At 44.0% G+C, this 14723-nt stretch overlaps 2 protein-coding genes across 7 annotated transcripts in view; one reads left to right on the top strand and one right to left on the bottom strand.

Annotated features, from left to right (window-relative positions):
* The first annotated feature begins 4430 nt into the window (after positions 1-4430).
* Positions 4431-6671, top strand: Atg5 (autophagy protein 5). Its single transcript, XM_076798218.1, has 4 exons — positions 4431-4834; positions 4911-5116; positions 5192-5517; positions 5592-6671. The coding sequence occupies exons 1-4, from the start codon at positions 4679-4681 to the stop codon at positions 5699-5701; spliced, it is 798 nt and encodes a 265-aa protein (XP_076654333.1). The 5' UTR covers positions 4431-4678; the 3' UTR covers positions 5702-6671.
* A 99-nt stretch (positions 6672-6770) lies between these two features.
* LOC143359889 (uncharacterized) overlaps positions 6771-14723 on the bottom strand; it is a 29923-nt gene continuing 21970 nt past the window's right edge. Inside the window, exons 1-3 of one of the 6 annotated variants that reach the window (XM_076798231.1) lie at positions 13529-13641; positions 7581-7698; positions 6771-7030 (exon numbers count right to left, since the gene is read on the bottom strand). In XM_076798231.1, coding sequence (XP_076654346.1) covers positions 6830-7030; positions 7581-7676 — 297 coding nt within the window. In that variant the 5' untranslated portion in view covers positions 7677-7698; positions 13529-13641 and the 3' untranslated portion in view covers positions 6771-6829. Of the gene's footprint in view, positions 7031-7580; positions 7699-8136; positions 8516-8671; positions 8696-9101; positions 9286-13528; positions 13642-14723 lie in introns of those variants that run through there. The other 5 variants (XM_076798230.1, XM_076798228.1, XM_076798232.1 and 2 more) reach the window with 5 other exon arrangements.

The following is a 14723-nucleotide window of genomic DNA, read 5'->3' as shown; positions in this document are numbered from 1 at the left end:
CCCGCGTTGGTATAGTTCAAGGATTTGCAGGATGTTCTCCTCGGGACGGTATTCGCTCGGATCGGTTCGTCGATTCGCAGATTAGAGCCACAAGCCGAAACACGGTGGTCCGATCCTCGAAGCGCAGCGCATCGCTTTCGAAACGGGCCGCGCGATCGGTCCGCGCTCGGACACCTGCGTGCTTGTCCGCGGAGCGACATTTGCGCCGCGATTATTGTTGGTCCGCGCGAATCGACTTGTCGGTTGTCCGCGAGTTGCACGGCGCCGGCGAACGCGGCAAAATTGTCGGGGATCTTATGGTCGCGGGTCTCGCGTCGACCTCGAACGGTGCGCATCTCATTGTTCGCTACGGATCGACCGGCGACATGCGGGACCGTGTCGAACTCGACGAAAAAATCCGGAGCAATCGTCGTTGCGATTGTTGTTCGTACGATCGGCCGAACCCGACCCGCCGCGACGCTACGGCGTTCCAGCCAGGACTGAGGACGTCGGGACGCCCGCCGTTATCAGAGAATTTCCAGCGCGTGCGCACCCCCGTACCTTGCACGCGCTCCGAACCGAGGGAGAATCCCTATGTTCGGTTGCTCGGTTGCTCGGTTCCTCGGTCGCTCGGACGGGGAATAGGGGAATAGGTGCGACCGTATCGGCGGCACGCTTCCGCACGCGGCACGCGCTCGTCGCACGCCGCACGCCGCACGCTGCTCCTAATTACGTATTCCTTTCCACGACTTCCGATCGATGGACGTTGTCGGATCGATCCGTTTCCCCGCGCCGAAAATCCCCGACGCTCGCCGCACATCAACAACTTGATCCTTCCACTCCTCGCAATCCGCGCGAGGATTCCTTTTGCTTGGCCCTTCGATTCCCGCGACAGTACCGCGCAGCGACCGCAACTTCTCGGCCACCCATAATCTCCATTAACCCTTCCCTCTCGAGTGCCGACTACAAGGCGCCCCTAAACATTGCTGTATCATTGTTCAAAATATTTTTCGTATTTAACCCTTAACGGAAGTATTTCAAGTTTACTTTACCACCAGGTCCAAGCGGAGCAGTGACTCGCACTAATATTCGGACGCTCTTAAAAATCGCATAACTTTGTCAATATTGAGCTCTGCTACTTGAATTATTTTGAGAAGGTAAAACAATTGGATCGCTGCATAAAAAATTTTTTACAGAAATTGCAACCGGTCGAAATTGCAGAGAAAATAGTAAAAGTTGTATTTTTCGACTATGATATACAACACGGGCCTTGCCAGCGTCATGTATAGTCCAGGAGCGGTGTTATGCTTACACTGCTCGGCGTCCGAGGCATACCCCGCGGTGGTGGGGATAATTCCGCGACATTGATCATCCAGGCCCTGGCGACATATACAGAGAAATCACTGTACTTGTCTACTAACTTCTTTCTACGCGACGCGACGCACTGCACGGAAGAATTGAAATTGAACGTGAACGAAACGACCAAGGATACGTTTACGTTGCAGCTGCGATAGCGACGGTTAGAGCGTCGATCAGAGCTGCGATAAACGCCGGTCATCTAGTAACCGTTCCCCTGCTCCCTGTATCAATATAAACGCTCCCATTGTGGAAGAATAGAATGTATTTCTATTCTATGCTTCGCTCCTATCGTTTATCGCAGTTCCAATATGAACCTTCACAGAGGCCGACACGCGAATCAACCAGTGGACTGCATGCATTTCAATTGATTCGCGTCGTTGTACCCTAAGTTCGCCAGCCAACTTTATTACTTTCTTTAACGGACCGACTCCTGCAGCGTGCTGAAAAGAAGACGATACTTGGGACACTATTGCCGAACACGTGAACGCAAGCTTTTCTCGTGAACTGTCTCGGAGAATTGAAATCTCCAGCTACTATCGCCGGAACTACTGTTCCTGGAAAATGCGGAAATATTGCTTCATTATCCTCGAAACTTGAATCCACTTTCGTCTAGGTTTGCATTTAAATTCGATTCTTTTTATTAGCTATTTATGTCTAACAACAGGATTTAAAAGGTCCCCCTTCTTTACAGTGAATTCTCGTTACGAGTCAGTTGCGCCGTTCTGGTGGCTGACTCTTAGACGAGCTCTGAGGTTGTCACATTCGAAATACACAGGGCACGTTGGAAACCTAAGAGTCATATCCATCTACAAGTCATAAAAGCTTATGACTACTAAGCGATAGTGACAAGAGAACTGAGAAAATGTCTTTCTCCGGTGTGCGTACTTCCACTGACTCCAAATTGCAACGTTGGCACTGACTCGTAACGAGAATTCACTGTACTTGACTCCGTCGTGTGAAAATTATCGACGGGTTCAAAAAGAACAGTGGTAATTGATGGAAAGCGAATTGACTTCGAGATACTGGAGCACGATCTTTGTTCTCGGAAGGACGAAGGAATCACCGAATCGGGGATAACACGCGAAAGTGACTCGTGCCGTTCTATGGGGGAGGCTGACTCACAAGTCGAAGGAAGATTCATCCATCGGGTTTATCCTGCAAGTTCCGCTTTGCGTTTAGCTGTTCCCCTTGCTGCGTCATCTCACGACCACGGACTCCTGCGACTCCCATGGACGAGGGTTGAAATCGATGAACTCGTCGAACAGTCGTGGTCGCTTTAAATCATCGTGGATGACACCGCCAGCCGAAAGAGCTGTTTTACGAAACGCATAACTCTTGCCGGCTGGTGGTCTGTGAATGACAGGCGCGCGATAAAAGTCAATCGAATGTATGCATGGGAACGGGGACTGACCCCGAACTTTGCAATCGCGATGCAAATTTTACATATCGTGGCGCCCCAGCTAGCGTTATTCTCGTTCTAATACTTGTCCCATTTACGTGGACGTTTGTATTTCAAATTGGACATATCGGGTGACAAGCTTTCTGTCCATTCAATTAGACAGAATTGTTATTTTTGTCGTAAGGTATAATGCGAACAGACGAACATCGTAATTATAGGAAAACGAGCCTGTTTCGCAAAATGTCATAATTATGCATTCGTGGGACTGTTTTAGACAGCCCCAAGACATTTTTGTGCACATCCATGTGCTTTGTTGATCGTCGAAGACGCAGCCCTATGGATCGGCGGCCATCGAGAAAGGTATTCATCGAGATGCGTTGCCAAAAATTGTCAGTCTCTCCTCGGGGTCGTCGATGGACCTTGAAGGGTCTTGGAGGACGTGCTTCCTTCACACTCCCACCTCCACCTTCCCATCCATCTTCCGCATTTTCTTTGACCATCGTCCTTTCCTTAAACTTTTCACTCTATCCTTTCCTTCGCAACCCTTCCCTTCCCCTTCACTTCTCGGACCCCTCCCCTTCCTTTGACCTGACCTTTCCCGCCTACTCATCTCATCCCTTGGACCTTCCTTCCATTTGCCTTGGCAATATCCCCATTGTTATCCCTAAACCTTCCAATCTCCTCCCTCCTATAGATCCTCCCTTCCCTTCGGTTATAGATCCTGCCCTCCCTCCGCTAGATCGCTTCATACGTTTTCTTTTTCGTAAATGCCCTAAGGAGGGCAGGGTAGGCTTTGCATTAAATTGTGTTCCGACCCCTATTTTTGAAGGTACGAATACTTGAATTCAAGGTGGAGATTTGCAGATTTTTATGATAGAGTCAGTTTAGTCAAAAAATTCTATACAAAAAAGCATTTAAATATTATTTTTATTTAAGCGCAAATGATTCTTGCCGCTCTTCCCATAAGAGATAACGTACCTTTCGGCAAGAATCATCTGCTTCGTTCGAACGTCCGTACAGCGCCAATTGACGTAGCGGCAAAACGCTCAAACTGTTAGCCAAACGTTACCGACGGTAGATTCTACTCGCCTGTGCTAGTAGCTTGAGCGTTTTGCCGCTACGCCAATTGGCGCTGTACCACAGACGAGATGTAAAAGCAGACCGATCACTTAATATATTTTTCTGTCTGACGTTCGGGGCGCTCTAGAATACAAACAGAGAAGAAATGAGAGTGCTCACGCTCGAGGTTTTAGTGTTTTCACTTTCGCTGCATCAACTTTTTAGTCTGGAACAGAACCTGCATCAACTTTTTAGCCTGGACCAGAACCTGCATCATATTTTTAGCTTGTATTGGAACCTGCATCATCTTTTAGGTTGGATCAGAGCCTACATAGAAGAGCCTCTTTTCACATAGAAGTAGCATCCACTCTGGCATTATTTGGAATCCGCTGCTAATGATGCAGGTAAGATGATGCAGGTTCTGGTCCAGGCTAAAAATTAGACTAGGGGGCAGCACTATATCGGAGACACTAAATTTCCAGGCGTGAGCACTCTCATTTCTGGTACCCCTGAGCTTTGAAATTCTACCATGAGGGACGCCACTATAGCGCGCAAAATCTAATTTCAAATTGCAAATAATATATAGCATGCCTAAACCACAAATCCTATTCGATTACGGATTAAACAATCGGGTTAAACACTTTTAAACGAGCTGGAATTCAGTCAATATACATATTAAAGAATTAAAAAATTTTAGTGCAGATGAAGTCGCTGAGAGACGGTTTCCGTATCGATTTCTCTGACGTTACGATTCGAGACACGTTCACGTTGAAATCGCTCTCCCGTAGCAGACGATAAACATAACCTTTTCATGTCTGATGTCTAATTGTTATCGGAGGCACGAATGTATTGATATAAACGTTATCTGTCATAGTACGCATAATGGCGAATGACAGAGAGGTGCTTAGAGAGATTTGGGACGGGAAAATCCCCGTCTGTTTTACGCTCGACTCCGAGGAGATCTGCGAATTGCAAGGTCCCGATCCGTTTTATCTTATGGTACCTAGGTTAAGTTACTTTCCTCTCTGCACAGACAAGGTAAACATTCACGGAGCGGAACTATCACTAACGTTTCGGTATCTGCTGATCCTGCGTTTGTTGTTTTATTAACCAGGTACGAAAGCATTTTATACGACACATACAAAGCGATAACAAACAGGAGCATGAGATGTGGTTAGAATTCAATGGTATCCCCTTGAAATGGCACTATCCCGTCGGAGTGCTGCTGGACATTTATTTCAATGACATTCAGCTACCTTGGAACATAGTTGTCCACTTCGAAAAATTCCCAAAAGATGTTCTAATGCACTGTCAAAACAAGTACATAAGCAACCCAGTTTGAACTCGATGCATGGGGCAACAAATAAACCAGATCTTATTAGATTCAACTTTCAGAGAGGTGGTGGAGTCTTATTTCCTCTCTTGCGTGAAGGAAGCAGACGTATTGAAACACAGAAGTCAAGTTATGTCCACTATGCAGAAGAAGGATCACAATCAGCTATGGTCCGGTTTATCCAATGACAAGTTCGACCAGTTTTGGTCTGTAAATAGGAAGCTTATGGAAGCCGCCAACAGTGAGGAGGGCTTCAAATATATACCTTTTCGCTGTTACACCAGCGAGGACAAATACGTGCAGAAGCTGGTGAAACCTGTGAACGAAGAAGGCCAGAGGAAAACCTTGAGGCATCTACTGAACGAAGTCTTTCCAGACCAGGAGAATGGTATGCACCGATACCTCTTGTTAGCAGCAGTCGCTTGCTTCGTAGCAGTTACTTTCAATACAATCTTCTTACAGTCACTCTACTCACACACGGCATCGTTCCTCCTATGGAAACACCGCTTCAGTGGATGTCAGAGCATCTGAGCTACCCCGACAACTTTCTACATTTCGTTGTCCTATCATAATCCAAGCGAAATCCGCAGATAAACGACGGAAAACTTGTGAAAATTCTGTAAAACGAGAGATCGTAAAAAGCAGCTCCCTGTGAAAATCGCCTGGCGCTCGGATCGAGACACATTTGTCGCTGATCTTTTTATTCTTTACATTTTATCGCATATTTTGTTTTATACGAAACCATGAATCGGGCCCAGACGATTCTTTTAGAAAACAAAAAAAAAACGCTACTCATTGTAACAATTACTGTTGTTTATATTCTGGGGCTTTTACCATGGCTCGAGTTTTCTTAAGTACTCGAATATTTGGATCGATCTGCCTTTAGATCCGACGAGGTCGAATACTCGTGTATTCAGATTCAAGTTCAGATACTCGAGTGCTCGCACCGCGTTCTGGCGAATACTCCGAGTACTCGAATATCCGGGTAATACACGGCCCTGGAGGAAAATATTCGATCAAATAAACCCAGTGTTCGGCATTATAATTGTTCGTGCATGTATCGTAGAACATACTTTAGGGTTTCATTCTCTACAACCATGTAGAGAAATTAGAAAAATTAGTCTGGCACCCTTTATTGTCATCGTTCGAAATACCAAAAAGTGGAAAGAAGTTATTTTCAATCTGGCAAAAGGATAAGAGCAATTATTTTATACTTGTACCATTTCTATCATACTCGGTCAGCTGTTTATCATGTTTGATATGCGAATAATGGCTTTAACGATGACGTTCAGTAACTTGATCAAATATTTTCAATCAGGAAGATGGCGAACACCCAGCGACGGTGTAATTTTATCTTCTGCGCGGTGCTGGACCCGAACCGGAAGTCGATGAACGTTGGGCCGCATCCGCCGTCGATCGAACGAATTGTACTTCGACTCACGAGAGTGTACCCGAAAGGAAATATATTGTATAAATATAGTTATATAATTATTTAAGCGCACGTCTATGTATATAAATATAACCGATCAAGACTGTAATCGACATCGGCGGAGTAAGCTTTCGATTGTGTTCCCCCGCAGAGATAGACCAGAGCCAGAATCGACTGGAGAAGTGTTCGGTGTAGAGATCAAAGACAATGGGCAACGACAGGACGAACGTTTAATTTACAACTGTGTACAATATTTAAGTCGAGGCATTACTTAATGAATCACACAACTTTCCCGAGGCTTTCGGTATATCCTCATCAGTTGCGAGGACATGTCCGTGGTGCTTTGAATCGCCAGAGAACCGGCCGGCCTCCTGACTATCACAGGTTGGTTCCCGTAGTTGCTATACTCCATGGTTCTCCGGCTGGTTCCGAAAGTCAGATAATTCACTACGTCCCTCTTGCTCTGCTGCTCCTGCAAACAATCCCGCGAGCCGTCGAATTAGCACTGGAACTAATTTCAATCGATCAAGCTGTAATCATTCTTTTCTAGGAAAATTCGCAGAAATTGCTTTTTACAGGGCTTTAAAATTAGTTTCAGTGTTGAAACATACCGAAGAAAAGGTAGCTCTTGAAAAAATATTTGAGACATCTCTTCGTCGGTCAGCTTGCATACCGAAGGGGTAAAAACAACCCCCGAATTTGATATTATATTGAATATCTTGGGAACTTAAAGAGGAACAGTTTAAATAGCAAAGATTTGGAATAATACTATTTGTTTAAATGGTATAATGCAAATATAAAATCCTGGTAAGACAGAATTTTAACTTTTTATCCTTTCGGTATTCACAAAGATTGATCTACAAAATACGTCTCAAATATTTTTCTAAGAGCCACCCTTTGCTAGGAACTATTAGACTACAGTTGTACCGGACTAATTTCCGAACCCAACGTCGCTGTCAATAAAATGTTTTTACGTGTACAAGCGGACGGCAATTACGAGTCTTTCGACGAAACGTGATTACTTTGTGTATAATCAGCGCTGTGTCCTGGTATCTCTTGTGAATCTCTTCCGTGGTCAGTGCAACGTTCACTTCGGGCGATTCATAGCGATCCGTCATTTACAGCTTCGACGAATGAAACCTGTAATCAGAAAGAGCCAGTGTCGCTTTATCAATTAACGCATTATTTACCGGCGGCTGTTAGGCGTTCACAGCTGCAAAATTTCTTAAAACATCCAACAGCAAACAAGCCACCCTTTCTTTTTGAAAGATGATTTTTAAGTACTCTTTTTACAGCAGTCATTGGGAACCATACTGATTTTTATGAAAAAAGAAAATTGTCTTCATCGATTGGAAGAACCGGTCCCCTCTGAGAGATCAGTAAAAATTATTACTACATTACAAAATATCTTTCTATTTACTAAATTACTGAACGTTTAATTCTGACGCAAATAAGTACACTTGTGTAAGCACAATGCGAAAGGTCATATCTGTAAGAAAAATGTTGCAGAGTAGACAAAACTCGAGTGCAGAAATTTATTTCTTCTTTTGCGGTTTGTACGAGCTAAGAAGAATGTACCAATATCTCGAAATTCGTAGTGTACTATTAAGCTTCCGGTGGGCAACGCGTTAAAACAATACTCCTCGGTTTATGGAGCGCGATCGGGCGACCTTCGATCGTCGCGAAGATTCCTCTGCTCGATCGACGAAGATTAACGTTGGATCGTGGCCTCTGGAACGGGAACGACTGAAAAGAGGACCAAGCGAAACGTCGACGAAAAAATGGCACGTGGGCCGACGACGAGGAGGAAACTGTGCGAGGAAGGGGTCACGGTTCTCGTCTAAGGTAAAAATAAATCCGGCTGGACTTTTGCAACGCAGTAAACACCGATTTTCCCGCCGTTTCGAGGGCCGCTCTTTTATTCAAACTTTTGAATAATAAGTCAAACTTTTTTCCCTCGATTAAGTATTTATTTACGGGTGTTTTCAACCCCTCTCCCTTTCAACCCCTCGTAATTTGAACTCGTTGCGACAGGAGACTGTGCACGTTATCAGTCAAAATGTACGCAATCAGGCTCTGTAAAATTAGCTCCGAACGATAAAAATAAACTCACGTGCCTAACGAAACGACTGATACGACAGCTATACGTATTCTAAAACGTGAACACAGTGTTTGTTATTTCGCAAATCAGATTTGCTGTTCCGCATTCAGCCCTTATCAATACCCGAAATTGTTTACGAACTTGCACGGTAATTTCGACGTTATACCTCGAACGCGGATCGAATTTATATAATCATCGAAGAAAGTGAAACTAGAATATTCTCGAAAATTTGAAAAGCAAATTCGGAGCAGATACAGGGGGAAAAAGTGGTCGGCAAGAAGGAGGCAAAGAAAGACTGAAACTCTCGCGATACGCGAGTGCCCTGAGAACGGGCGACAGCTTGCCACCTTTTTCTCGCGGTGTGAACCGGAAACTGATCGACCCGAGCTGAATTGCACGAAAGATGGGTGCGTTCGTAGTAATTATCTGACGCAATGTATACCGACGGGCGGTCGTGTACAGGCTGTCTCTCGAGTCTTCCGCGGCTTTCCTCTACGGGCGAGTCACGGGAAAGTACGTCGACGGTGCTTCTCGTGTTTTGCGATCGCGATTCGGACGAACAACGAGCGTTCGATGCGAACACGGACAGAGGACACACGACGACACGGCGCGGCGGGAATAATCAACGAAACGCGACGGCTTCGCGGGCCGATCTTCCACTCGCGGACAGAAGTCACGCTCTGCTCGGTTTTTGGATTCGGGCCAGACACTTTGTGGTATCCTTTTCGAGTTTCCGGTTCGGGATGCCAGACGACAGGGGAATTTTCTCGTGTGCTCTTTCTCCGAGCGCAGACAATGCGGTTATTCTCGTATGCGAAACGACCCCGCGCAAGGATCGAACGTCCGCAGGACATCGAAGGAAGTTAATTTAATCGCAGACAGGCGGTCCGAGGTGATTCTCGAGGCGGATCCCGAACGCATGGGATCTCCCCGAGAAATAAAAAAATAAAAACCGGCGAACGCGCATTCCATCGGAGTCACCGTGAATTTTTGCCCGTACGTGCCACTGCACCCTTCCTAATTGCATTGCACCAGCCGGTGACATTTATTGGCGTTGATTGAAGCGTTGCAACAGTCATACCTCGATTCAAGGTCCGGCCGGCCTGCAACCGGCGGCCTCAATAAAAACGGAGAGCGTTGCTATCGCTGTTTAACGCGCTCGCTGCCAAATCGCCGCGCCGAGAAATCGCAGAAAATTAACGGCGAGCCTGCCACGGTCAACTGACCGATTTCCTCTTTAACGATTAGTAGCCCTCGCACGCTCCTCAAAAAACAAAAAGAAACATCGAACGATAGATATTAGGGCGACCCATAAGTAATCAATTATTTTGAAATCGAAAACAAAGTTTGTAGTAAATTCAAGATTTTATTTCTTCATTTATTATCAACGACAGTTTGCCATCTTTCCTGCAATTTTTCAATACCCCTCTTATAGAAATCCACGGTTCGTCAAGCAAAATATGACTCAAGGTGCCTCCTTGCATCTTCTACAGAATGTTTCATTTCTTAAATAATGCTCCAGAGATCTGAAAAGATCAGAGGGAGCAATATCCGGTGAGTACGGGGGCGGCGGTAAAACTTCCCATTGCAATTCTTTGATTTTTTCCTGAGTGAGTTTCGCTGTATGAGGCCCGGCATTGTCAATTTATTACACCTTTTCCGTGGACTAAAGACGCCCCCTTTTTCAACAGTTCTGAATACAGCCGTTGTAATTGCTGACAATACAACTCAGCAGTAATTGTTTCTCCAGGTTTCAACAACTCAAAGTGAATTATGCCACGACAGTCCCACCAAATGCACAGTAACACCTTTTCAAGTGATAAGCTAGGTTTAGCGGTTGATATTGCGGTTTGATTTGCAGAAAGCCATTGCTTCGAACGCTTTATGTTATCACGAAGAATCCATTTTTCATCTCCGGTAACGATTCTGCTAAGAAATGGATCTCTACGAAATCTGGATAGCAATCAAGTGCAAATTGATCGACGAATATTCTCGTTGGTCTCAGATAATTTATGCGGTACCCATATTCCATGCCTACAGTGACTCCAACTAATATTCGCACGCTCTTAAACATCGCATAACTTTGTCAATATTGGTCTATATTACTTGAATTGTTTTGACAAGTTAGCACAATTGGTTTGCTACACAAAGAGAAAAGTACAAAAATTGCAATTGGTCGAAATTGCACAGAAAATACTAAAAGTTGTATTTTGCAATTTTTTTACGTGGACTTACATTGAAAAGTTAGAACGTACGATTTTTTAGATCTGTATGAATTATACATATTCTGAGAATTTCATCAAAATCGGTCAACGTTGCAATGAGCTACAGATGTTTCAAAATGATCACGTAAGGGCGAAATTCCCTGACAAGGCCAAAATTCTGCGACTTTCACCCTTAAGATTTCATCGTTAAACGTTTGTAGCTCAGTGCAACGTTGACCGATTTAGACGAAATATTCAGAATATGTATAATTGATACGGATGTACAAAACGTACTTTTTAAATTTTTAATATAAGCCCGCATAAGAAAGTTGCAAAATACAACTGTTAGTACTTTCTCTGCAATTTCGACCAATTGTAATTTTAATCAAACATTTTTTTCAAGTTATGTAAGCGAACCAATTGTTCCAACTTCACAAAAAAAAATTCAAGTAGTATACTCCAATATTGTTACAATGTTATGCGATTTTTAAGAGCGTGCGAATATTAGTTGGAGTCACTGTATATGCCTTTCCCATTTCGTGTAGGTAACTTTGTATAGTTGACCATATGAACCCCAGGCTTATCGATAATTTTTGTATACTTAATTTTGGATCAGCTTCCGCTAGAGATTTTAGGATGTCATTATCAAATTCAACTGGTCGTTCGAGGCCTGTCAGAGAGATCATAATCACCAGCAGCAAACCTTCTGAACCAACGTTGACACTTGTTGACCTTCGATACATCTCCATAAACATTGCAAATTTTCTTTGTTGTTACCGTTGCATTAAATCCCGCATGAAAATGAAAAAGTATGCAACGACGAATATGATCCTCGAAAGGTACGGACGCCGCCATTTTATTACAGGGTTGTAAAAAAACATTATACTTTTTAGAATATTTTGAACACAGGCTGCTTTGAAAGGCAAAACAAATTCTTTGCAAATAATTGATTATTTGTGGGTAACCCTAATACAACAATTACTTGGTTTCACTGCTGACCTGAATCCTTATTGAATTTTCCCCGGGAAGAAAGGTTACGAGCTGGAAAGCTAGACAAATTGATATTAAACTAACAGTAACAATTGTTTGCAATTTCGGAGATTATAAGAGGCTGCAATTATTGGCGTAGTCGAGAGAGCATAAAAATTGTAAAAATTTTGAGAATACCGTTATCAAATTAATTAGAGAGGGAGAATTTCTGTTTCTAGCAGTTAATGCAGAAAATGTTTGCATGAAGATCCGTCGCCGATGAGTCGAGGGAAATTCAGTAAAATTTGTTGTACGGTTCTGGAAGTGTTTGCAACGAAAAAGAATGTGTAAAAATCACGCCAAAACGTTGGTAAATCGGTGTTCCTACAGTTCCACGGTTGATAACATCGATTCCTCGAACAGCGCCGAGTCAAAGCGCTCCCGGCGAGAATGCAACGACGGAAGTTTCTCAAACGAAGGATTAGATACGTCAGCGGGTTGCACAAGTTTTCAAGAAACTTTCGAAACGCCGCTCCGCGCCGTCCTTTGGTGGAAACCACCGTTTTACATCTTTATCGCTGAGAACCGCGGCCGGCTACCTGTCTTTCGCTAATTACCGTCGAACCAATCGTACCTCATTACCGTTCAATTAGCCTGGCCATTCCGGCGTGCTCCGCGGTGGCTCATATGGATGCGTTACATCATCCGTTGCACGTGTGCAACAGCACGCGGCGGCGCATTCTTCGGGAGAAGCGTGCGACAGAAACTGCAAATCATATTTCGCTATCGTTGGGGGCGCTGTTGTCTGCGAGAGAATATTAAATGACCTGCACCGGCAGCTTTTCGAAAAATGATGTCATCGAAAGTGCCGGCTGGAATGCTGTCCGAGTCACTGACACACCTGTTGACCCTTGCACGGGCAATTCGAAGTGCATAGATCGTTTTAACGCTTCGATATTTCAGGTTTCATTATCGGCCGATAAATTGGTGTGCCAACAATAATTATCGAATAAAAATCGACTTCAGAGTAAAACGAAGCCTACAAGGATCATAACTGTAATTGTAGATGTACGAGATGTTCTACGAGAAACATAAAACCGACATTCCACAGGAACCTATTTGGCGCCTAGATCCATGTACACGCACATTGCTGTAACAATAAAAGGATCAGCTGAACCCAATCACTTCGGCCGGTTGTACTTCCGGCGCTAGCGTGTGCGAGGACAGTATCAACGGTTCGATAAAAGTCCCTGTGAACATAATTTACTGTTCGCCGTGACGCGACACCGATTAACCGGTACGGCGAACGCGTTTAATTGCAACGCCTTTTAATTCCCGGAAGGAGAAGATCGCGAAGTTATCGGTGAACTTCCTCAATGGTTCGCAACGAGTAAACGCTTCTTCGAATCGATGCTCGATTTTTTCCTGTGTATTTTGTCAGCGAATAGGTGCAAGCTCACCTGTGCTCGCTCAATCAACTCGTATCGATGTGTGTTCGACTGACACAAAACTCAACTGTCGCCATTTTCACGGTAATTGTCCAGGATGAAGAACGGTCCCTGGACCGTGAACGTTATCAGGTGATTTCGCGTTTCAATAATCGAGTAAACTATTAGCAGGAATGAACGGTGCAAGACGGTCGACGGGACGCGCGATCGAAAAGGACAGGCTGGGTAATCATTGAAAGAACACTTACGTCATTTATCGACACAAGTGCATCGCCGCGGTCGCCGAGAACCGGCGAGCAAACGGCCGATTGCGTGCTTAGAAAGTTTAGCGAGTACGTGCTCGATCGTCGATCCGCGGCCACTGCCAATCGGCCGCGATAACGGAAACAATGCGTCGGCCGCTTCGACGTGACCGCTTTCAGTGCACGAGTCACGGTGTGTGTGCGTGTGTGTGTGTGTGTGTGTGTGTCTATGTTTGTTTGTGTGTTCGTTTCTGCTTATCTCCCGCACGACGCTGATCCTTCTCCGAACACACCACTGGTCGGGCAAGGATCCACACAGAAAATCGGCTACAAAATTGGCTACAAAATCGGCAACTGATCCCAAAAACCGATCCTCCTCGTTTGCGCAACGCTAGAACTAATAAAAACAAATTGGTGAAACATTTCTTCAAATTATTTTCGGTGCTGCCAATGTTGAATCGACAGTGGAGCTCCGTACTTACAGAAACGTTTCACCGGAGTTTAACCAATAATAATTATTCTACGGTATGCATTGATGTTGCACTTTATGGTTTCAACAGATATTTTTATCCCCGAAATGTAAATTAATCTGTAAGAATATAAAACTCTCCTCGTTTGCGCAACGCTAGAACTAATAAAAACAAATTGGTGAAACATTTCTTCAAATTATTTTCGGTGCTGCCAATGTTGAATCGACAGTGGAGCTCCGTACTTACAGAAACGTTTCACCGGAGTTTAACCAATAATAATTATTCTACGGTATGCATTGATGTTGCACTTTATGGTTTCAACAGATATTTTTATCCCCGAAATGTAAATTAATCTGTAAGAACATGAAACTCCACAATAATCTCGTTGCTAAAATCGTTCTAAAAAGAAATTGATGTCGAGTAATTACCGGATTATTGACAGAAGGGTTAATGGAATTAGAACTTCACCAAGTTGATAAGAATACGAGCTTGAAAAATTTCGAAACTCATTTTTAACACTAGATTTACGGGACCCGTGAAAATGACGGATTCTAATATTTTTAATTTGCGAATATTGAGATTGTAAAGATGCATCCATGAGGAATTATTTAACAAATTGATTTCTTTGGATATATATTATTAACCCTTTGCACTCGGCGCTATTTCCATTCTAAAACTAGATTTCTCTTCCGTATTAGAATATTTTCATTTTATTTATACGAAACTGATCC

The sequence above is a fragment of the Halictus rubicundus genome, chromosome 12 (genome assembly GCF_050948215.1).
Source record: "Halictus rubicundus isolate RS-2024b chromosome 12, iyHalRubi1_principal, whole genome shotgun sequence".
Classification (NCBI taxonomy): domain Eukaryota; kingdom Metazoa; phylum Arthropoda; class Insecta; order Hymenoptera; family Halictidae; genus Halictus; species Halictus rubicundus.
The sequence above is the reverse complement of the archived record's forward strand: the minus strand, read 5'-3'. Positions and strand labels throughout refer to the sequence as shown.